At 42.2% G+C, this 24,476-nt stretch overlaps 3 protein-coding genes across 3 annotated transcripts in view; 1 reads left to right on the top strand and 2 right to left on the bottom strand.

Annotated features, from left to right (window-relative positions):
- LOC310799937 (uncharacterized protein) overlaps positions 1–24,476 on the bottom strand; it is a 407,560-nt gene that overhangs the window by 128,949 nt on the left and 254,135 nt on the right. The gene's annotated exons all lie outside the window — the stretch shown is intronic.
- LOC310800225 (protein NLRC3-like) lies at positions 1,834–11,194 on the bottom strand (the record flags this gene model as incomplete). The annotated part of the gene is made up of 6 exons (XM_083662810.1): positions 11,114–11,194; positions 10,835–11,004; positions 9,125–9,244; positions 7,389–7,508; positions 3,745–3,980; positions 1,834–3,647 (listed from the first exon to the last, which is right to left on the bottom strand). The coding sequence occupies exons 2-6, from the start codon at positions 10,966–10,968 to the stop codon at positions 1,834–1,836; spliced, it is 2,424 nt and encodes an 807-aa protein (XP_083518936.1). The 5' UTR covers positions 10,969–11,004; positions 11,114–11,194.
- Positions 16,921–24,476, top strand: part of LOC310800224 (phosphoinositide 3-kinase regulatory subunit 4-like) — a gene marked incomplete at its 3' end in the record, with an annotated part of 30,858 nt that continues 23,302 nt past the window's right edge. The window contains exon 1 of the mRNA XM_083662809.1: positions 16,921–17,096. The remainder of the gene's footprint in view (positions 17,097–24,476) is intronic.

Genomic DNA, 24,476 nt, shown 5'->3' with positions numbered 1-24,476 from the left:
AGTAGTGTAACGAATTACTAATAGAATATAAGTAATAATATTACCGTTACTTCAAGATAAAACAACTCGTTACATCTTTTGTAGAGTCCATTCTGTGATGCCGCTGCGCTGAAAAACGACACGCAGTCGGCATTCACTGATCACAAGCAGCATGGCTTTTAACGCTCCCAAAACAAGGTGACGTCACCGCAGAGCACATTCAGAGCACCCTCTCTGCCCTGCTGAGCCAAGGAGGAAAATCCGTGGCTGGATATATTCCCATGACTTTGTTTTTGTCGAGAAGAAAGGTGACACGAACATCAAAGTCAAATGTAAACGGTGTCCAGGACAGGTAGGCTACTAACACTCTTTCCACTGTGAAAAACACGAGCTCAAACTTCCTAACGTTAACGTTACGAGACGAGAGGACAGCACAACAGAAACCGGAAAACTGTTAAAATACAGAGATAACGTAAAAACTCACAAGCTGGTGGACCTCAAACATTGCTGTTATTATTGTCAGGTTAATGTTAATGTTGCAGAGCTAACGTTATTTGTGACACAAACTTGTTACACAAAGATGTAGCCTATACGTATTGAGTTTGCATTGGCCGTGCATTATACTGCATTCTATAAAACAGAAGCTGTTTAAAAGATTGCATCTTGTCATCACTTTGAGCCAGGTGTGCTCTTCATCAAGCATCTCTGTAGGAAGCTGTGCTCTGGCAAAGTGATTAGTTTAAATGGACCGGCACATAATAGACCTAGTTCACACATTTGCACCGCAAAGTCTGCATTTTGATGAGAAAAACGCTATGGGCCTTTTTCACAACGGCCATTTGTGTCTAGAAGACAGAGTATACACAGGTGCAACCAACTAACTAATTAGGGCTCCGACACTGGAACACCTACATGGACTGGAAGTTGGAAGCCCTAATTAACATCTTGGTGCACCTGTGTTACCTCCTGCCTTTTAGACACAAAATCGCTGCAGTGAAAAAGGCCTATTGCCATTTGTGTGGAATGTAACAGAAAAGTAATATAACGAGTATGTAACGAATTACTTTTGGCATGGAGTAATAAGTAAAGTAATAATATTACTTTTGAAAATAGTAACGAGTAATATGTAATATATTACTTTTTGAAAGTAACGTGCCCAACACTGTCGATGACACACATGACCGAACGTAATCATTCATATGGGAAACAAAATGAACTCGCCTCCAGTACGTTACTTCCTCCCCCGCTGTCTGACAACTCCACGTGCAGTCTGTTTACAAACTGTGTACAATAAAGATTTAAAGTGGGGGAAAAATGCCTTTGCCCTGTCAAACAGCTGGAATGCAATACATTTGAGAGGGAGGCACGCCTCACACTATCGTTGCTGTAGAGTACAACTTTTTTGTGTGGATTCATTGCCTAGATCTGATTAAATTGTGGACACGCTGTCGCCTCACAGCTCGAAGACTTTCCGTGATGTATTTCCCAACTTTGTTGGCTCGTTTATGTGCGCTCTCCTGTAATTCCAATATTTCCAACATGACTTGAAGACGACGAGAATCTTTCAGAGCCATTGCACCAATACAGAGGTTAAAGAGACTAAACAATGAAACACAAGTAATGACCAACCTGGTAACTGTAATGTGATTACTGACACGTAACAGTAATGACTTACTTTATTTACTCTGTTACAGGAAAATTAATAGCACATTACTTTGTGTGTTACGCCCAACACTGTGTTACCACTGCTCTGTAGAACAGCAGTTTTATAGTGTTTGTTTGAGGAACTATATATCTTTATAGTTCATATGGCATCAGGTGTGAAGGTAACTAAACTGTAGATAATGTTAGAATTCAGATCAGGACTAACCGAGCCTCTCTGCAGTTCCTCACAGCTGGGATCAGTCTGCTTCGTCCCTCGTTTGATGTGTTGTAGGCCTTCAGGTCAAACACATCCAGAACCTCCTCTGACATCTGCAGCATGTAGGCCAGAGCTGAGCAGTGGGTCTTAGAGAGTTTCTTCTTTGACTTGTTCTCTGACTTCAGGAAGTCTTGGATCTGCTGATGTATTGAGTGGTCATTCATCTCCATCAAACAGTGGAAGATGTTGATGCTTCTGTCTGGAGACGTACTGGAGGTGTTCATCTTCTTCAGGTTGCTGATGGCTTTCTGGATGCTGTCTGGACGTCTCTCTGTGTGACCTAGTAGGCCTCCTAAGAGACTCTGGCTGGACTCGAGTGAGAGGCCATGAAGGAAGCGGACAAAGAGGTCCAGGTGGCCATTTGTACTCTTCAGGGCTTTGAGCATGGATTTCTTCAGGAAGACATCCAAGGAGTGATCACTTCTATCCCAGACTTTTCCCAGGAATGTGCTCAGTACATTCTTATCCCTGTTTGTGTAACAGTGGAACATGTAGACTGCAGCGAGAAACTCCTGGATGCTCAGATGAACAAAGCAGTAGACCGTCTTCTGGAAGAGCACACACTCTCGTTTGAAGATCTCTGTGCACACTCCTGAGAACACCAAAGCCTCTCTGACATCAAGACCACACTCCTCCAGGTCTTCTTGGTAGAACAGGAGGTTGCCCGTCTCCAGATTTTCAAACGCCAGCTTCCCCAGCTTCAGAAGAACTTCCCTGTCAGTCTCCATGAGCTGCTGTTGACTCATCTCATGGCTCTCATCATACTTCTGCTTCTTCCTCTCTGTCTGAACCAGCAGGAAGTGTGAGTACATCTCAGTCAGGGTCTTGGGCAGCTCTCCTCTCTGGTCTGTAGTCAACATGTGCTCCAGAACTGTACCAGTGATCCAACAGAAGACTGGGATGTGGCACATGATGTGGATGGTCCTGGATGCCTTGATGTGTGAGATGATTCTGCTGGACAGCTCCTCATCAGTGGATCTCTTCCTGAAGTACTCCTCCTTCTGGAGGTCAGTGAAGCCTCGTACTTCTGTCACCCTGTCTACACATGTAGGAGGGATCTGATTGGCTGCTGCAGGTCTGGAAGTTATCCAGAGGAGAGCCAAGGGAAGCAGATTCCCCTTGATGAGGTTTGTCAACAGCACATCTACTGATGATACCTGTGTGACATCAGACACAACCTCATTGTTGTGGAAATCCAATGGAAGTCTGCTTTCATCCAGGCCATCAAAGATGAACACAACTTTACAGACAGAGAGCTTCTCTGCTGTGACTCTCTGTAAGGTTGGATGGAAAACATGGAGCAGCATGAGAAGACTGTACTGCTCATCTCTGATCAAGTTCAGCTCCCGGAACGAAAGCAGAATCACAAGAATGACGTCTTGATTTTCCAAGCCCTCTGCCCAGTCCAGAGTGAACTTCTTCACTGAGAAGGTTTTTCCAATTCCAGCAACACCATTCGTAAGAACTACTCTGATGTGTGTCTCTTGATCAGGTAAGGGGTTAAAGATGTCGTGGCACTTGATCTGAGTGTCATGGAGAGCCTCCATCTTGGATGCTGTCTCCAGCTGCCACACCTCATGTTGGGTATTAACCTCTTCACTCTGTCCCACTGTGATGTAGAGTGCAGTGTAGATCCTATTGAGGGGAGTTCCAATTCCCGATTCATCTGTTCCTTCTGTCACAAAGTCACATCTCATTATCAGACTGATCTTATGAACGTCTAAAACCTCCTGCAAAATGCCGTCCGCTGGAAGAGAAGAAAGAGTAAACAAGTGTTTAACAGATATGCTGTTGTTTCCTGGTTTTAGAAATGGTGACAACAGTAGACAGAACCCCAGTCTTACATTGTGCAATGCTGGTTTGACTGGGTGTCTGCAGTCCAGATCTTGTTCTGGACCTTTTTCCACACTGGGGACAGGCGGAGTCTCCTGATGAACCGGACTGGGCCCAGTATGAGGTGATGCACTGTCTGCAGAACCTGTGTCCACAGCTGGTAGAGACTGGATCCCTCAGGACCCAATGACACAATGCACAGCAGGACAGCTGCTGCTTCACAACACCTAGACTCCTCTTCCTCATTCTGTGGGGATAAAGGCAATTTATTATCCCTGATCAGATGAAGATCTAACAAACAAACAAAATTGAACAAAAGTTTGAACAATTTTTTGTTCAAATTGTAAAACTATTAAAATATTTTGCCCAGACTATCTTTATAGATGCTCAGACAGCATCGTGCTGCCATCACATGTAAAGTTTATTTTCACATGTATCTGTTGTCATAGTTGTAGTTTAATCAGTGGAGTCAACATTGCATACCCATCATGGATAAATATCACTGTGGTGATCATGGATGAATGCAACATTGTAACAGTTTTTCTGGTTTGTTTCATTATGTAATTATCATTAATGAATGTTCAGCTCAATACAAACAACACACAGTCCTATTACATCAACACTGTAACAACACATTTGTTACAGAACACAGACAGAGTATCTGGCAGTCATTAGTAAATAAATAAGTACCATTCTTGATAACCTCTGACTACAGATAGTGTTAGCAGGGCACAGAGATTGATCACAGCAGTTAGGGTAGATACGATGGCAGAGTTCCATTACATTACATCTACAGTATCAACCACTGTCTGTGTTTACATGTCAAACACAAACAGTGTCAAACACAAACACCATATGAATGAAAATGGGCTTTTCAACAATGATGGGAGGTTTTGGTGTTTAAACCATTTCTTGTGGGCGTGTCTTATGCGTGTGGCCAGCAGTGAGCTGTTGTGGCTTTTAAGGCGGGGCTAGCAGGATGAGGGAATTTGAGCAACTCGGGGAGGAGGGCGGGACTAAGGGTCAACAATGTCAGTCTGATATCAGATTTGTGAATTACGTCAGTATCGGCACGCCATTGGATCAGTACCATCTCTAAGTCAAGGTCAAAGTCAAGGTTACTTTATGTGTAGCCATAGGTAGATTTGGTTCCAGGGAGAGTCACTCAATTTTAAAAAGGCTCAGACAATAGACAGTAGACAGACATGAAAGTGCCAAGTGCCATAGTTCCAAACATCATCATATTATTTTTTCATATTTAAAAAAAGATGTAAGAAAACACTGGGGCAGAGATTTGCTTCATGAACACAGTCCTCTCATAGTGTGATGCAACAGTGAAGGAAACTATCCTAAATGACACAACAGAACATTTTCCCTTCATCAAGCTTACTCACTTTACTCGCTTACTTTTATCAGGTAGGCTCCCAGTATAACAGTTCTCTTACCTTGTGTCTGAAGGTCCAGGTTCATTATTGGAGTGTGGAGGATGATCTTTAGACCAGTCAGTCTTCATAGACAGACAGCTGGGTACTGGAGACTCTGCTCTCTGCCTGTGGTACTGACCTCTGTAAATCAAAAGAAAAGGCAACATGTTTTCAGAGGTGATCAAACACAACGACTCTGCTTTTTGGGATAATTGATGTGAAGTTTTAATTGTATAATTAGTTTGTGTGCACACATTATGAATTTGGAGGAATGAAAAACAAAAAATTGAAGGAATGAAATGTCTTCTGTGTGCATGAATCGAGCCAAACTGATGGCAGGTCTGACCCACATCCACGAAGTGAAATATACTGTATATCTTGTCCTCCATAAAACGTGTTTTTTCTCCCTATGGTCACTCCTTGTCTCTGTAGTTTTCAGTGCAATCGTGTAGGTTATCAAATAACATTTCCTCATTACAGTATAACAGTCCTCTTACCTTGTGTCTGAAGGTCCAGGTTCATTACTGAAGTGTGGAGGTTTGTCTTTAGACCAGTCAGTCTTCTTAGACAGACAGCTGGGTACTGGAGACTCTGCTCTCTGCCTGTGGTCCTGACCTCTGGAAACACAAATGTTTGATACATATCATTAGTTCTAGTGACTTTAAATTCATGTTTTGTTCTCATATTCTACTATTGTCTTCATTTGTTGATTTCTATTTTATTTGTTTAGATTATTTAGATTATTTATTATGTTTAGATTATTATCATAGATTATGCATGTACATGTAATTTGCACACCCACTGGCAAAAAGGGGGTTTGGCCAATCACAAAAAGGCACCTACATTTCAAATGGATTCACGTAACATCACAAAACTCTGTAGAAAGGTTGGTGGAGGTATGCATTCTACAGAGTGCCCTCTAGTGTTATTGTTTTCCTTTGTTTTTATACTGTATGTATTTATAATTTCATATTGTACATACTTTTCATTCATGTTTCTTGGCCCTGTTATGTTCTAGTGGTAGAACAGGTCAGTCTGTCATCTGTTGCAGACATTTCTACACATTTTACCAAGCTGGTTTTCATCATCTGTATGTGTTGATCCAAACTCACATTCACATGAGTGATGACTTGTTTGACTCAGGAGAGGCTTTCCGGTTGATTGGCCGTCGTTTAAGTCCGCTCCCCTTTCCTAATTGACTGTTTCTCGTTATATCTATTGATCCCAAAGTTTATAACTATGATGACCTCAGTATGTAGGATTTCACTCATAAATGTATCTTAACACTGTGTGGAAAAAATGTGAGAGCTAATAATGATGTGATGAGACCAAGGAGGTATTGTTTTAAGTAACCAATAAGCTGTTTTAGGCTTTGATATTTCGTTTCATAAAGACAAACAGATTCCAGCTTATCACACATTAAATGCTTGTTGTGTTTGCAATTGTCAGTTGTGTTATATTTAATTCCACCCACTGCAGCTTATATTTTATTTAGTTTTATATATCTTGAAATTATTTGTTGCTCAATTGATACAAATCTACAGAGATAATTTAAACTTATCTCATTTTATTGTTATCTTATTGTTATTCTTAGTGAATGAAATGATAGCCTTTTTTTCTACTCAAATATCAATGAGCTTGTATTTTTCTCTTTCCAGTATTCCATCATATTTTTACTACTAACTTGATTTCATGAATACAATCTCATTGAACCATATTCCATCAGGTAGGCTCCCAGTATAACAGTCCTCTTACCTTGTGTCTGAAGGTCCAGGTTCATTACTGAAGTGTGGAGGTTTGTGTTTAGACCGGTCAGTCTTCATAGACAGACAGCTGGGTACTGGAGACTCTGCTCTCTGCCTGTGGTACTGACCTCTGTAAATCAAAAGAAAAGGCAACATGTTTTCAGAGGTGATCAAACACAACGACTCTGGTTTTTGGGATAATTGATGTGAAGTTTTAATTCTATGATTAGTTTGTGTGCACACATTATGAATTAGGAGGAACGAAAAACTAAATATTTAGGGAACAAAATGTCTTCTGTGTGCATGAATCCAGCCAAACTGACGGCAGGTCTGACCTACATCCAGGAAGTGAAATATACTGTATATGTTGTCCTCCATAAAATGTGTTTTTTCTCCCTATGGTCACTCCTTGTCTCTGTAGTTTTCAGTGCAATCGTGTAGGTTATCAAATAACATTTCCTCATTATAGTATAACAGTCCTCTTACCTTGTGTCTGAAGGTCCAGGTTCATTACTGAAGTGTGGAGGTTTGTCTTTAGACCAGTCAGTCTTCATAGACAGACAGCTGGGTACTGGAGACTCTGCTCTCTGCCTGTGGTCCTGACCTCTGGAAACACAAATGTTTGATACATATCATTAGTTCTAGTGACTTTAAATTCATGTTTTGTTCTCATATTCTACTATTGTCTTCATTTGTTGATTTCTATTTTATTTGTTTAGATTATTTAGATTATTTATTATGTTTAGATTATTATCATAGATTATGCATGTACATGTAATTTGCACACCCACTGGCAAAAAGGGGGTTTGGCCAATCACAAAAAGGCACCTACATTTCAAATGGATTCACGTAACATCACAAAACTCTGTAGAAAGGTTGGTGGAGGTATGCATTCTACAGAGTGCCCTCTAGTGTTTATATGTTTTCCTTTGTTTTTATACTGTATGTATTTATAATTTCATATTGTACATACTTTTCATTCATGTTTCTTGGCCTGGTTATGTTCTAGTGGTAGAACAGGTCAGTCTGTCATCTGTTGCAGACATTTCTACACATTTTACCAAGCTGGTTTTCATCATCTGTATGTGTTGATCCAAACTCATATTCACATGAGTGATGACTTGTTTGACTCAGGAGAGGCTTTCCGGTTGATTGGCCGTCGTTTAAGTCCCCTCCCCTTTCCTAATTGACTGTTTCTCGTTATATCTATTGATCCCAAAGTTTATAACTATGATGACCTCAGTATGTAGGATTTCACTCATAAATGTATCTTAACACTGTGTGGAAAAAATGTGAGAGCTAATAATGATGTGATGAGACCAATGAGGCATTGTTTTAAGTAACCAATAAGCTGTTTTAGGCTTTGATATTTGGTTTCATAGAGACAAACTGTTTCCAGCTTATCACACATTAAATGCTTGTTGTGTTTGCAATTGTCAGTTGTGTTATATTTAATTCCACCCACTGCAGCTTATATTTTATTTAGTTTTATATATCTTGAAATTATTTGTTGCTCAATTGATACAAATCTACAGAGATAATTTAAACTTATCTCATTTTATTGTTATCTTATTGTTATTCTTAGTGAATGAAATGATAGCCTTTTTTTCTACTCAAATATCAATGAGCTTGTATTTTTCTCTTTCCAGTATTCCATCATATTTTTACTACTAACTTGATTTCATGAATACAATCTCATTGAACCATATTCCATCAGGTAGGCTCCCAGTATAACAGTCCTCTTACCTTGTGTCTGAAGGTCCAGGTTCATTACTGAAGTGTGGAGGTTTGTGTTTAGACCGGTCACTCTTCATAGACAGACAGCTGGGTACTGGAGACTCTGCTCTCTGCCTGTGGTACTGACCTCTGTAAATCAAAATAAAAGGCAACATGTTTTCAGAGGTGATCAAACACAACGACTCTGGTTTTTGGGATAATTGATGTGAAGTTTTAATTCTATGATTAGTTTGTGTGCACACATTATGAATTAGGAGGAACGAAAAACTAAATATTTAGGGAACAAAATGTCTTCTGTGTGCATGAATCCAGCCAAACTGACGGCAGGTCTGACCTACATCCAGGAAGTGAAATATACTGTATATGTTGTCCTCCATAAAATGTGTTTTTTCTCCCTATGGTCACTCCTTGTCTCTGTAGTTTTCAGTGCAATCGTGTAGGTTATCAAATAACATTTCCTCATTACAGTATAACAGTCCTCTTACCTTGTGTCTGAAGGTCCAGGTTCATTACTGAAGTGTGGAGGTTTGTCTTTAGACCAGTAAGTCTTCATAGACAGACAGCTGGGTACTGGAGACTCTGCTCTCTGCCTGTGGTCCTGACCTCTGGAAACACAAATGTTTGATACATATCATTAGTTCTAGTGACTTTAAATTCATGTTTTGTTCTCATATTCTACTATTGTCTTCATTTGTTGATTTCTATTTTATTTGTTTCGATTATTTCAATTATTTCTTATGTTTAGATTATTATCATAGGTTATGCATGTACATGTACTTTGCACGCCCACTGGCAAAAAGGGGGTTTGGCCAATCGCAAAAAGGCACCTACATTTCAAATGGATTCACGTAACATCACAAAACTCTGTAGAAAGGTTGGTGGAGGTATGCATTCTACAGAGTGCCCTCTACTGTTTATATGTTTTCCTTTGTTTTTTTATTGTATGTATTTATACTTTCATATTGTACATACTTTTCATTCATGTTTCTTGGCCTGGTTATGTTCTAGTGGTAGAACAGGTCAGTCTGTCATCTGTTGCAGACATTTCTACACATTTTACCAAGCTGGTTTTCATCATCTGTATGTGTTGATCCAAACTCACATTCACATGAGTGATGACTTGTTTGACTCAGGAGAGGCTTTCCGGTTGATTGACCGTCGTTTAAGTCCCCCCCCCCTTTCCTAATTGACTGTTTCTCGTTATATCTATTGATCCCAAAGTTTATAACTATGATGACCTCAGTATGTAGGATTTGACTGATAAATGTATCTTAACACTGTGTGGAAAAAATGTGAGAGCTAATAATGATGTGATGAGACCAAGGAGGCATTGTTTTAAGTAACCAATAAGCTGTTTTAGGCTTTGATATTTGGTTTCATAGAGACAAACAGTTTCCAGCTTATCACACATTAAATGCTTGTTGTGTTTGCAATTGTCAGTTGTGTTATATTTAATTCCACCCACTGTAGCTTATATTTTATTTAGTTTTATATATCTTGAAATTATTTGTTGCTCAATTGATCCAAATCTACAGAGATAATTTAAACTTATCTCATTTTATTGTTATCTTATTGTTTTTTTCTACTCAAATAGCAATGAGCTTGTATTTTTCTCTTTCCAGTATTCCATCATATCTTTACTACTAACTTGATTTCATGAATACAATCTCATTGAACCATATTCCATCAGGTAGGCTTATGGGATAACAGTTCTCTTACCTTGTGTCTGAAGGTCCAGGTTCATTACTGAAGTGTGGAGGATGATCTTTAGACCAGTCAGTCTTCATAGACAGACAGCTGGGTACTGGAGACTCTGCTCTCTGCCTGTGGTACTGACCTCTGTAAATCAAAAGAAAAGGCAACATGTTTTCAGAGGTGATCAAACACAACGACTCTGCTTTTTGGGATAATTGATGTGAAGTTTTAATTCTATAATTAGTTTGTGTGCACACATTATGAATTAGGAGGAACGAAAAACTAAATATTTAGGGAATAAAATGTCTTCTGTGTGCATGAATCGAGCCAAACTGATGGCAGGTCTGACCTACATCCAGGAAGTGAAATATACTGTATATATTTTCCTCCATAAAACGTGTTTTTCTTCCCTATGGTCACTCCTTGTCTCTGTAGTTTTCAGTGCAATCGTGTAGGTTATCAAATAACATTTCCTCATTACAGTATAACAGTCCTCTTACCTTGTGTCTGAAGGTCCAGGTTCATTACTGAAGAAGAGTGGAGGATCATCTTTAGACCGGTCAGTCTTCATAGACAGACAGCTGGGTACTGGAGACTCTGCTCTGCCATCTTCTTCCTCCTCCTCCTTCCACATGTTCTGGAATTTGTGATCTTGTATCTGTGAAAGGTGCTATACAAATAAGCTTGAGTTATTTTCTCACTTGTACACTTGTACACCTAACCCTAACTCAGGTTAGGGAAATGGTTTGGTCATGTGTGTGTTTTTTTATGCGACTCACGGTTTAGAAACGCTGGGAATCGAACTCCGGCAAACGTCTGGCCACCAACCCCCACCGCACCGCTCTTACTGTCCACCGTGCTATTTCAATGCGACACACACACACACACACACACACACACACACACACACACACACACACACACACACACACACACACACACACACACACACACACACACACACACACACACACACACACACATTCATTATTGTGTTTTTTATCAACACTTGTCTTCAATGAGAATTGCATTTTCAAGCAGATCCTCAGCTGGCTGTAGTGTGTCGGGTGGATACTGTCAGTCAGGTGGTGAAATCTGTAGAACAGGTGCATCAGCGCCCCTCTGTGGTCACCCACGGTAGTCACAGTTTTCAGTGAAACTGCTGGTTTATGAGAACTCCGCCCACCCTCAGTCAGACAGGCGGATGACACAACACATGCGGATGTAGGCAAGTCGACGCATGTACAGTAGTAGGCCCTCTGTAGGCCTAATATAATATGAAGCAGATTAGTTTCCCACCCCGCTCTCCTGATCTGCCTGCAGAAAGTCAACCAGCCGTTTCTCTCTTTATGAGGAGTCATGTGACTGAAAGACGCTCATCTCGCAGAGTCTCAGACACACAGATGGAATAAAACTGGGTTAATTTAACGGTTTAATAAACTACGTCATGTCGGCCCACCGCCCACATCAACTTCTCTCGTTGTTTTACTGACGTCATTATCTCACTGTTACATCTCTTCTATGAGCGTTGAGAGAGAGGAAAATAGGCAGGTGAACGCAGGAGAAGACAGAGGGTTTTACAATAAACAACAGGGACGTAAACTCAGTGGAAAAAGGTGACAGATATCAGCCCGGGCAGAGACACAAAAAAAAACACTCAAATCATGAACAAGTGCGAGAAGGTGACTTTTACCTGACCTAAATGTACCTAAAGGTGACTTTTACCTGACCTAAATGTACCTAAAGGTGACTTTTACCTCACCTAAATGTACCTAAAGGTGACTTTTACCTCACCTAAATGTTACCTAAAGGTGACTTTTACCTCACCTAAATGTACCTAAAGGTGACTTTTACCTCACCTAAATGTACCTAAAGGTGACTTTTACCTGACCTAAATGTACCTAAAGGTGACTTTTACCTCACCTAAATGTACCTAAAGGTGACTTTTACCTGACCTAAATGTACCTAAAGGTGACTAGTTTCATCCCTGAATAAAATAATGATAGGAATAATAACACTCACCCTGCTTCTCCCTCCTGCTGCTCTGCTCTCTCAATGTAAAATGGAGTCGGTCTGACTCGCTCTCGACACATTTTACTTTCACTTTCAACAGTTTGCTCCGCCTCAGCCTGTACAGTTTGATATATGGTCAGGGCCGGCGCTAGAGTGAAATGACTGAGGGGGCGGTTATAACTGGGGAAGGGGCTGATTTTTTTATTTTTTTATTTTAACACGTTCACTGCCAATGACGTGTTAATACGTCAAAAAAAATCCAACGGTTGACTGCCAATGACGTGTTAATACGTCAAAAAAATGATTTTTTTTTTTTTTGACCGTGGGATGTGCATCTAACCCTTTTACATCTCTTATATAAATATTGGAGCCACCGAACGTGTACAACCCATTCCACCGACCCACTAAGTGGCGACAGTGCTCTCCCAGACTAGAAAAAGCAGAGCCAAAACTGCAGGGGAACGCGTGATGAAACCATTCTCATACTGTAGAATGGATTGGCGAAAACGCTTTCGCTTTCGCGCTGATTGCTGGCGGTGAGGGATTGCAAATTTGCATAATAGATTACGGGTGGAACACACTTTGAAACACGCAGCATAAATAAGACCAGAATCGCAAAAGCTTCATCAAAGCTCTCAACCGAAACTCCAAGAAACGAGCTAGCCCATCCAGACTTGCCCAGCGGCCGCCAGCAGACAGGCACAGCAGCAGCAGCAACAGAAACGAGCTTGTGACACGCCCGCTGCAGCCAAGAAGAACACACACGGAGGGAGGAGTTTGAAGGAGAGGGGTGTTTCCTGCTGTTATGGAGGAAATTACTGTTCAAAACTATTGTTTAGATGTCTGACGTCTTACTGATGCCAAAAATGAATGGTTAAAGTGACTGTTCTATCGAATTTCACAAAAAGCTATTTATCTCAGCTTAAATTTTCAGACGCTGAAACCATGCTGTATTCAAGTGCTAATGCCTACATAACTACTAACTCTACAAACTAACTCTTTTAGACAGAGAAAGCACACATTCTATTAGTTCTTTTTAGATATTTTGTGTTCACAAAATCTTAGCAGAAAAGAATCCTCAGGTCTTGAAAGATGAGCCAGAATCCTCAAAAAACCCCTCTGGCAGAAGCTACCTACAGTAAAAAAAAAACAGCTGGCAGTGAATGTGTTAACATGATATTTTTATATCGTAAAACATAGGTTATATACCCGCTATGCCTATTTCTGGACTTTTTAACCATAATAACCTCTGAAAAGCGCAATAACAACACAAGAAAGACTACTATTCAAAATCAAATAAAACATTTGTTTCACAGCAGCAGATTAAAGCATTAAAGGAGAATTTTGTTTTTTTTTAACCTGGACCCATCTCCTGGCAATAATTAACAAATTTAACACGAGAGGGAGGGGGTTGTGGGCACATTTACCACTGGTACAGGGTTGTGGCACGAGGCGAAGCCGAGTGCTATAAACCCTGTACCAGTGGTAAATGTGCCCACAACCCCCGACCTCGAGTGTTAAATTTGTTTTCTACAACGGCTACCAAATAATATAAAAAATACACAATTGTAACATCCAATTCATTTATTTATAATCATTACTGGTTTCAGAATACATTTATCCTTCCGCCACAGAATATAGTTCCATACACAAGATCAATGATTGCACTAAACATTTAGTTGCCTTTGAGCCAAAAAACAACTAACCTATTCCTTAACGGGATTCACAGTTATTGATACATTGCCTGTAAAAGTACAGTTATTTAAACAGTTATCTAAAGCAGCCCGTTTTGGTGGTGGTGTGTTGATATCTGGTGACGGCAGAGGGCGTTTGTTTGTTTGACAGTCCCAGGTTCGGGGTCCGGGCGCTAGTCCGACCTCCCGCTAGTCCGACCTCCCGCTAGTCCGAACTCGTGACAACTCAAGCTCAGCCAGTTCTCTCTCCCCAATTTCACCATGTCGTTCTTTGTTCACTTCACCTTCATCTTCATCTAACCACTGCTCAAAACTCAATCCACCCAGTAAATCTAACGTTACTACGAAATCGGACATTTCCTTGTGTTAGAGATCGGCCATTTCCTTGTTGAAGATTTGGACTGACAGGCTAACAGTGGGCGGAGTCAGCACAGGGAACGGAGTCAGCATCAGGGAGCGGAGTGATACTGCGGTTGGAGCCGAACTGTAGATTGTTGGCGTATTTACCACTGTTCACTCATGCCGTTGTAGAATTATGATTTGGCCACTCACCCAGCGATGTCCGCGGCGTTTCTGGCCGTCCTAGCGTTGTTTTGAGATCAATAGCGTCCAAGTCAGCCTGGATTCCGACAACCCCAACAACTTCAGACCCATCTCCAACCTCCCATTTCTCTCTAAAATACTGGAACGCACCGTCGCAACTCAACTCAAACAATACCTCCACACCAACCAGCTTTATGAAACTTTCCAATCCGGCTTCAGATCACACCACAGTACCGAAACAGCACTACTCAAAGTCACCAACGACCTCCTCCTCTCCTCTGATTCTGGCTCCCTCATCATTCTCCTCCTCCTCGACCTCAGTGCAGCCTTCGACACCATCAACCACTCCATCCTCCTCAGTCGCTTAAAATCAATTGGCATAACCGGCACAGCACTCTCCTGGCTCACATCCTACCTGTCTGACCGCTTTCACTTCATCTCCATCAACAACTGCAAATCCCACACCACCCCAGTATTACACGAAGTCCCCCAAGGCTCGGTGCTTGGTCCCCTTCTCTTCATCCTTTACATGCTCCCCCTAGGTCACATCATTTGCCGCCATGGACTACAATTTCACTGCTACGCTGACGACACCCAGCTTTATATCTCCACCAAAACCATCACCCCTGCCACTCTCACCACCCTCACTGACTGTCTCACTGAAATAAAAACCTGGATGACCAACAACTTTCTCAAACTCAACTGCAATAAATCAGAAATCATGATCTTTGGCCCAAAATCCCTCCTCCCCTCCTCCCAGAACCTCTCACTCTGCATTGATGGACATACAGTCACCCCCTCCCCTCTGGTAAGAAATCTCGGCGTCATCTTGGATCCCACCCTCTCCTTCAAGTCACACATCAACAACATCACCAAAACATCCTTCTTTCACCTCTGAAACATTGCACGACTCCGCCCCACTCTCTCCCCCTCAGCCGCCGAAATACTCATCCACGCCTTCATCACCTCCAGACTAGATTACTGCAACAGCATCCTCTATGCCATGGCCTCCCTTCCACTGTCCTCCGTAAACTACAATATGTCCAAAACTCAGCTGCCCGATTACTCACCCACTCCCGCTCCAGAGAACACATCACACCCATCCTCCAACATCTCCACTGGCTCCCCATTCAACACCGCATCCACTTCAAAATCCTGCTCATCACCTACAAAGCCCTCAATAATCTGGCCCCATCTTACCTAACAGCTCTTCTCCAGCGCCACTCCCCCACCCGCCGTCTCCGCTCTGCTGATGCAAACCTCCTAACCCCCATCACCAAAACCAAGCACCGCACCACGGGGGACAGAGCCTTTGCCATCGCTGCCCCAACCCTCTGGAACTCTCTGCCCCTCAATATCAGAAATATCAATACAATACAATATCTGACTTCTACCTCTAACCACCATTCCATCTCTTGTTTTCGTTCTTGTTATTTAGTTTTGTTTATTGTATTACTTTTCTATGTATTGTAAAGCGTCTTTGAGTTCCCCAGAAAAGCGCTATATAAAACTTATGTATTATTATTATTATTATTATAAAAATGGGATAAAAAATCGGGAAAAAATATATATTTGAAAAAAACATGCTGCAGCAGAAAGGGAGATAAACAGCGGACACTATTTTCGTAGTTAAGCTATGAAGTAGCCTACTTCCCCCCCACCAGTAGTTTGAACACTGATAGAAATAAGCTGATGAAGGAGACTAGTCAGTCCCTGATAAAACTCCCCATTTTAAGTTGCTAATCTTATGTTGTTATCCTTGATGTCATTAATGTATTACATTAACACACAAATGTATTTTTACTACATATCTTGTATACTGTACATAACAGATGTAGGCCTATATTTGTTTTATGTTTTATATTTTGTGTAACCTAACAGCTGTATTCTGTACCCTGTTTTTATATTTGCCTTATAACATCTAGGGACAAACATTGCAAACTAGCTTAGGCTATAAATGTCAGGATATATAACAATGTAAATGCTCTATGTTTATGTATAGATATAAACTTTTCAATCAATCAATCAATCACTGTAAGATTCCACTATGAAGAAGACATCAACCTCCAGTAGGTGGTGGTAATGCACAAAAAGCTGTTTGCCAACCGCCATTAAACTCAAAAGAAGAAAAATACACAGCTTTGTTTTAACTCCCGTTGCCCAGTAGGGGCGCTATCTGTACTCTCTCTGACCCCTGACTCGGAATAACAACAACAGCTGGAAACCAACCAACAGCAGCAAAGCAGAGACAGCGTAGAGACCGCTAACGTTACTGTGGCTTTTCTACCACAGCATAACTCGATGCGAGTGAACAGCTGTGGACAGAATGGCGGCTGTGTAGCTTCTTCACCCAGAGAGAAGAAGACATGAAGCTAGCGGACAGACAGGCGAGCTCAGCCTGAACACAGACCGCCTGGAGACAGAGAGAGCCGCTGGGCAGCTAAAGCTAACAGCAACATAAACCCCACAGCGCAGGCGCAGGAGTCCCGGTCACCACAGCGTCACCTGACTGGTAAACATCACATCTAAACTTACTCATTAATGGTTTGCTAACGTTATAACATCGGAGCGAACAGTTAGCTACATGCTAAAGTAGCGCTGTCACAGAGCTGTTGTGTAGTGCAGCAAGTCATGTGACTCAGCTCCAGTCAGGCAGTGACGTCACCACTCATTGCGATACAGTTTGAGCCGGTGTCATGCCGAGTTTTGCATCCCCACCTTCCGGGAGCATATTGTAATGATTTATACGGAAACTTAACTGTTTAAACATGATATAAGTGTCTGGGTAGACGTGATCTCCAAGCCAGGGGGTCTGTCCTGGCTCATGCATGTTGTGATATGCCTTTAAGACCTGTACAGTGCGTGGTACGACGTAATACGTCACCCGGATGTAAACATTCTTGTTGGAGCTGTAACGTTGCCAGACATGCTCAGTAAAGGAACCAAGTGAATCAACGTTGGTGGTCTATTATTATATCAGATAATACTTCATGGTGGCAGCGGAAAACTACCGCGCATAAACGGCGAGAGGTGCCGCTCCGTGCCCGACGAGACATAAACAGCTGATTGTCCGAGGATAATTACTATCGCTGTTTGGAGCTGCAGTGCTGATAGCTAGCGGGAGCTAGGCTAATTGTGTGCAGACGAGATGGCATCGCAATTCCCAACCATGAACTGGTCCGACCCGGATCTGAGTGAGGCTATTTCACTGTTTAAGCAAAAGATGAATCTTTATATGGAAGATGAGGGAATAACAGATGCAGCCAAACAGGCAAGGAAAATATGTCGTGGCATTGGAGATGATGGACTAAAAAGGCTTAATGCCAGTGGGCTCAGTGAAGCTCAAAAGAAAAAGCCTGATGACCTGTGGAATTTCTTTGAGAGCCAATTGAAATTAAATGTGAACTTCAGGATCCATAGGCTACAACTGATGCAGTACAGACAGAAAACGGATGAGAGCATTGATGATTTTGTGACCAGAGCTAGAACCTTGGCACAAAAATGCCAGTTCACTGATGGAGAGCTTAGTGAGCGTCTGATCGAGCTTATTATTGCTAGTACACCCCATGATGCTCTCAGGAATGACCTTTACAGCAAACCCCAAGGTCATTCTTTAGCTGATGTACTTGCAGAGGGACGAAAATACGAAGCTCTATCAGCAGGAAATGAGCAGCTACAGCAACTTGGTCTATCTTATACCGAAAAAGTCCATGCTGTGGATAGAGGACGAACATGCCAAAACTGTGGGAAAAGCCACAAGCCACGTCAATGCCCTGCATACAAAGATGAATGCTCTGCTTGTGGTATCAAAGGACACTGGGCGAGATGCTGCAGAAAGAAAAGACAGGAGAAACAACAACAACAACAGCATCACTTCAAACGGGACCAGAGAAGCAAGTCTCGACCACCACAAGACAAGTTCTACAGACGCCCGACTTCCAGAAATGACCACAGACGCAACGAGTCACACATCGATGCAGTGGACGGTGAAGAGGACGGGGAAGACTGCACATACCAGAAACAGTTCTACTCCATCACCATCAGTGACAAGTGCATGCACAGCATCGACTGTAGACCGCCGAGAGAGGAGGCATACACAGTCTTGAATGTGAGACCACCAGACCTACCGGGTCATAGACACACTCTCCGCCTGAAAATCGACACGGGGGCGTCAGGGAATACGCTTCCACTCCGTACATACAAACAGATGTACGGTGATGAATCACAGGCCCACAACAGGTTAAAGAAAAATAACATAAAGCTAACTGCATACAGTGGTCACCAGATACCGTGCCTTGGAACTATAGACATTCCATGCCAGCACAGAGAATCCAAATGGGTTAATGCTAGGTTCTACGTAGTGGATGTACCAGGGCCAGCTATAGTTGGCCTACCCACAAGTGAACTGCTAAATATCGTAACTGTTAATGTAGATGCCATAACAGAGAAAACAAATGACGTGAAAAGAACGCACGATAGAAAGATGAATCCACTAAAACGCATAACGACCAGTGCAGACCTAAAAAGAGCATACCCAGACCAGTTTGATAAAATTGGTAACTTTAGTGGAACCGCTAGACTTCTCTTAAAAGAAGACGCTGAGCCATTCATAGACCCACCGCGAAAATGTAGCATACATATCAAAGACAAACTCCAAGGAGAACTAAACAACCTTGTCGAACAAGACGTGCTACGAAAGGTGGAGGAGCACACAGACTGGTGCTCCAGCCTTGCATTTAGCACCAAGAAGGATGGCTCCCTTCGAATATGTATAGACCCCCAAAAGCTAAATGCCAGCCTTAAGAGGTGCCCACACAATATTCCAACTGTGGAGGAACTTAACCCGAAATTTGCAAATGCAAAATTATTTAGCAAGCTAGACGCAAAAGCAGGATACTGGTCGATACACCTTGATGAAGACTCACAACTCCTGACAACGTTTCGTACTCCTTTTGGCAGGTACTGCTGGAAACGCTTGCCATTTGGACTGTGTGTCTCTCAAGATCTCTTTCAGGCCAAGATGGATCAGATCCTCGAAGGTCTCCAGGGCGTGGTCAGCATAGCCGATGACATAGCAGTCTACGGAGAAGATGAGGAAGAACACGACAGAAACCTGGTCAACTTAATGGAACGAGCAGCTGAGGCAGGTCTGGTGTTCAACAGTGACAAATGCACCATAAAACAGAGTTGCATTTCATTCTTTGGCAACATATACACAGCCAGCGGCATCAGGCCGGACCCAGCTAAGGTCAGGGACATACAAAAAATGCCAACTCCCGAAAACAAGGATGACCTACACAGGTTCATAGGGTTGTTGACCTACCTATCACCATACATACCAAAGCTAGCAGAAAAAGCACACACTCTGAGAGGGTTGCTAAAAAATGATGTGCCGTGGACATGGGACATAGATCACCAAAAATGCTTTGATGACTTGAAGTCAACAATCACAGATGACGCCTGTTTAAAATACTATGACTCAAACGCAACACTAACTCTTGAAGTAGATGCGTCACAGAAAGGCCTAGGCATAGCCTTGGTACAGAATGACAGGCCCATAACTTTTGGCTCGAAAACACTGACAGACTGCCAGTCAAGATACAGCAATATCGAACGCGAAATGTTAGCCATCGTTTATGGGATCCAGCGATACCATACATACCTGTACGGTAAATCGTTCATAGTGATAACCGATCACAAACCACTCGTCACCATATGTGCGAAACCACTGCATTCTGCACCACCGCGACTCCAGCGCATGCTGGTGAAGACACAAGGGTATAACTACCAAGTCATATACCGGCCTGGGGCACAAATGATCCTGGCAGATACCCTCAGCCGGTTACCAAACCCAGAGAACCATGGTGACATAGAGCTAGACGAGCGCATAGACGGAATAGAGGCAGAAATCGAGGACCCAGAGCTGCACACTGTCGCAATAATAAATTTCTCCTCTGAAACACAGGCCGCTCTCCGTACCGACACTGCAATGAGCCCCAGACTCAATGCACTAAAAGAACTAATCCACCATGGATGGCCGGAGAGCATAAAGGACCTGCCAAAAGACCTGCGTGGTTATTGGTCGTTCAGAGATGAGCTCGCAATGGAGTCAGGAGTCATATTCAAAGGGCGACAGGTGCTAATTCCAGACTCCATGACTGAAGATATCCTAAAACAGCTACATGTAGGCCATCAAGGCATTGAGAAAACACGTCGTCTTGCAAGAGAAAGCGTGTACTGGATAAAGATGAACGATGACATTGAGAGAGTTTGCAGATCCTGTGATGTATGTGCGGAGCATCAAGATGCGAATCCAAAAGAGCCTCTTAACCCGCACGACATACCGTCAAAGCCGTGGCAATCTCTAGCATCCGATCTATTTGAAATCAATGGCCGCCAGTACTTACTGACAGTGGACAGATATTCAAAATATCCGATTGTAGATGAAATACCCATGCCTGTGTCTAGCCAGGCAGTTACCCAGAAAATGAGATCGTACATGTCGCTATTCGGGCGCCCTGACGAGATACTGACAGACAATGGACCGCAGTACACAGGGCAAGCCTTCAAGGACTTTGTCGCAGACTGGGGAATCAGACACATTACAAGCTCACCCCACTACCCAAAAAGCAACGGGTTCATCGAGCGGCATGTGCGGCACATCAAATCAATAGTGAAGAAAACACTGAAACATAGAGGTGATCTACAAATAGCATTACTACAAGTCAGGGCGACACCTATTGATAGTAAGCTACCATCACCCGCAGAACTGATCTTTGGGAGACCTGTCACCACTCTGCTGCCGAGTCGAACAGAGCCAGGCAAGGAGGGACACCGACTGCACCTAGAACAGAGGACAGCTGACATGAAGGAGCATCATGACCAAAGCAGCCGCAGGGAACTCCCACCGCTCTGCCCTGGACAGTATGTGACTGTGCTCAATAAAGAGAGAGGAACATGGCACCCTGCAATTGTTCTGCAAAAGTGCAATGAGCCAAGGAGCTACATTGTTCAAACACCAAACGGAAACAAGGTCAGGCGTTGCAGGAGCCATCTGCGTGAGCTGTACAATCCACATGTGCAGAAAATCACAAAGAAGATCCGCTTTGTAGAGCCTGAACGTCAAAACGAAGCTAACAAGAGTCACAGCGACCCAGCAGAGGTGTCCACGACACCACCCCGCAAAGTAGGAACAGACACACAGGAACTCAGGAGTCCAAATCCAACACGCACAAGATCTGGAAGGACTGTAACAAGACCAGTTCACTACAAAGACTATGTGTAGACTAGTCTAATAACACCTTGAGCAGCAACAGTCTACTCTGCCGAGGTCTTCTATATTTTCTATAGGTTCATGTTCATATATACGTATAGAAGAAGAAGAAAAGAAAAAAATCTTATAGTAACAACAGTTGCACTTAAACCTAACCCATATGTGTGGTAAATTGATATTGAAGATATATGCTGCAAACTGAAACTTAGTTGTTTACTATTCTACAGGACTGTTATAATATGTTTTGTTATCATCTGTGGGGCACTCCAGCTAAACAGGGGGGATGTTGTGATATGCCTTTAAGACCTGTACAGTGCGTGGTACGACGTAATACGTCACCCGGATGTAAACATTCTTGTTGGAGCTGTAACGTTGCCAGACATGCTCAGTAAAGGAACCAAGTGAATCAACGTTGGTGGTCTATTATTATATCAGATAATACTTCAATGCAGACCGACTTTGATGCATTAGATCCGCGTGGAGGTGACTTTCATGCTTGGGGGCTCTCTTCTGGCTCATGGAAGCCGACTTTGGTGGTTAAAATCCGGGTACAGATGACCTCGAGACCCGGGGATCTCTCCTGGCTTTATGGAGAGGGGTGCAAATCTCGGCGATTTTTACCTGCCGACATTTGCATCCCTGTTTTTAAGTTAAAACAGCCCCAACATATGGTCGGGTGCAAAACTCGGCGGGGGTGCAAAACTCGGCATGACACCTGTCCTTTATTTTGGATGAACAATGGTGTAGTGGTGCCTGGAGAAGTTATACTCTTAATGTATGCCTCCATCTTTTTTAAACAGTAAACAGTGTTAAGACTGTACTTTTGCACAGATCACCCAAAAAGGACCAGTAGTATTTGCACATGGAACATTAACACACAAAAAATGAGCATATAAAATCATTAGTTTCATCACTTCAACCAAAGCGGAGCATCAGTGGGCAGCCTGTCCGCCTATCTCAGCTTGTATCTGCAACCTGCATTGTTTCACTTTGTCCATAGGGTTGAGCAATATATATCAATATTATATCAATATCGTCATATGAGATCAGATTAGGTTTAACAGGCTGCATTACAGGGAAGTGATCTGAACTTACCAGACTGTTCTAGCTGTTCTACTGGCCTTTTCCCATTTAGTCATTATATCCACATTACTGATGATTATTGATCAACAATCTCGTATCAATATTTTGTGAAAGCACCAATAGCGCTACAATATCTTAGTTTCCCCACAGGGATGAATAAAGGATAACTTAACTTATAACTTAAAATTTGCTAACTGGTGTCTGTCTGTGGTGGTGGTGGTGGTGGTCAGTTAGGATTTGTGACGGAAGTGATGTCACTTGAGCAATTGTGATGTCAACAACAGTGATGTCATCACTGATGTCACTCGAGCAATTGTGATGTCATTAGTGATGTCACTCGAGCAATTGCGATGTCATCGGGATGAGGCTATACAGTAAGTGGTGGGAGTATAAGTAGGAGGACAAGGGTGAGTTAAGGGGAAAAGGTAGTTTCTCCAGAGTCTCCACCTTAGGAATCAAGCTAGTTGTCTCAAAATCATTATCAAGGTATTTGGTCAGTTGTTATTTTGTCATTTTTTGTTCCATTTACATTTTTATCGTTTGCACAGCTGTGTATTTTGTTTAATAGGAGAGGAAAACCTGCACCATTTTTATTTATATGAACTATATATTTTAGATATTTTTTCATGTACATGTTGATATATTGTGCAGCTGTAAAACAGAGAAGGAAACCCTTTTATTTTGATCACACTTGTTTTGATAATAGGGCTTTTCCCTCCACTGCAGCTGATCCTGAGTCTGTTAAACACATATTAGGTCAAATCGTATCCACTGCAGCTGATCCTGAGTCTGTTAAACACATATTAGGTCAAATCGTATCACTTTACATGCTGATCCTGAGTCTGTTAAACACATATTAGGTCAAATCGTATCCACTGCATGCTGATCCTGAGTCTGTTCAACACATATTAGGTCAAATCGTATCACTTTACATGCTGATCCTGAGTCTGTTAAACACATATTAGGTCAAATCGTATCCACTGCATGCTGATCCTGAGTCTGTTCAACACATATTAGGTCAAATCGTATCACTTTACATGCTGATCCTGAGTCTGTTAAACACATATTAGGTCAAATCGTATCACTTTACATGCTGATCCTGAGTCTGTTCAACACATATTAGGTCAAATCGTATCCACTGCAGCTGATCCTGAGTCTGTTCAACACATATTAGGTCAAATCGTATCACTTTACATGCTGATCCTGAGTCTGTTAAACACATATTAGGTCAAATCGTATCACTTTACATGCTGATCCTGAGTCTGTTCAACACATATTAGGTCAAATCGTATCACTTTACAGCTGATCCTGACTCTGTTCAACACATATTAGGTCAAATCGTATCACTTTACAGCTGATCCTGAGTCTGTTCAACACATATTAGGTCAAATCGTATCACTTTACATGCTGATCCTGAGTCTGTTCAACACATATTAGGTCAAATCGTATCACTTTACATGCTGATCCTGAGTCTGTTAAACACATATTAGGTCAAATCGTATCACTTTACAGCTGATCCTGAGTCTGTTCAACACA

Source organism: Poromitra crassiceps, assembly GCF_964638095.1.
Source record: "Poromitra crassiceps genome assembly, chromosome: 29".
NCBI lineage: Eukaryota > Metazoa > Chordata > Actinopteri > Beryciformes > Melamphaidae > Poromitra > Poromitra crassiceps.
The sequence above is the reverse complement of the archived record's forward strand: the minus strand, read 5'-3'. Positions and strand labels throughout refer to the sequence as shown.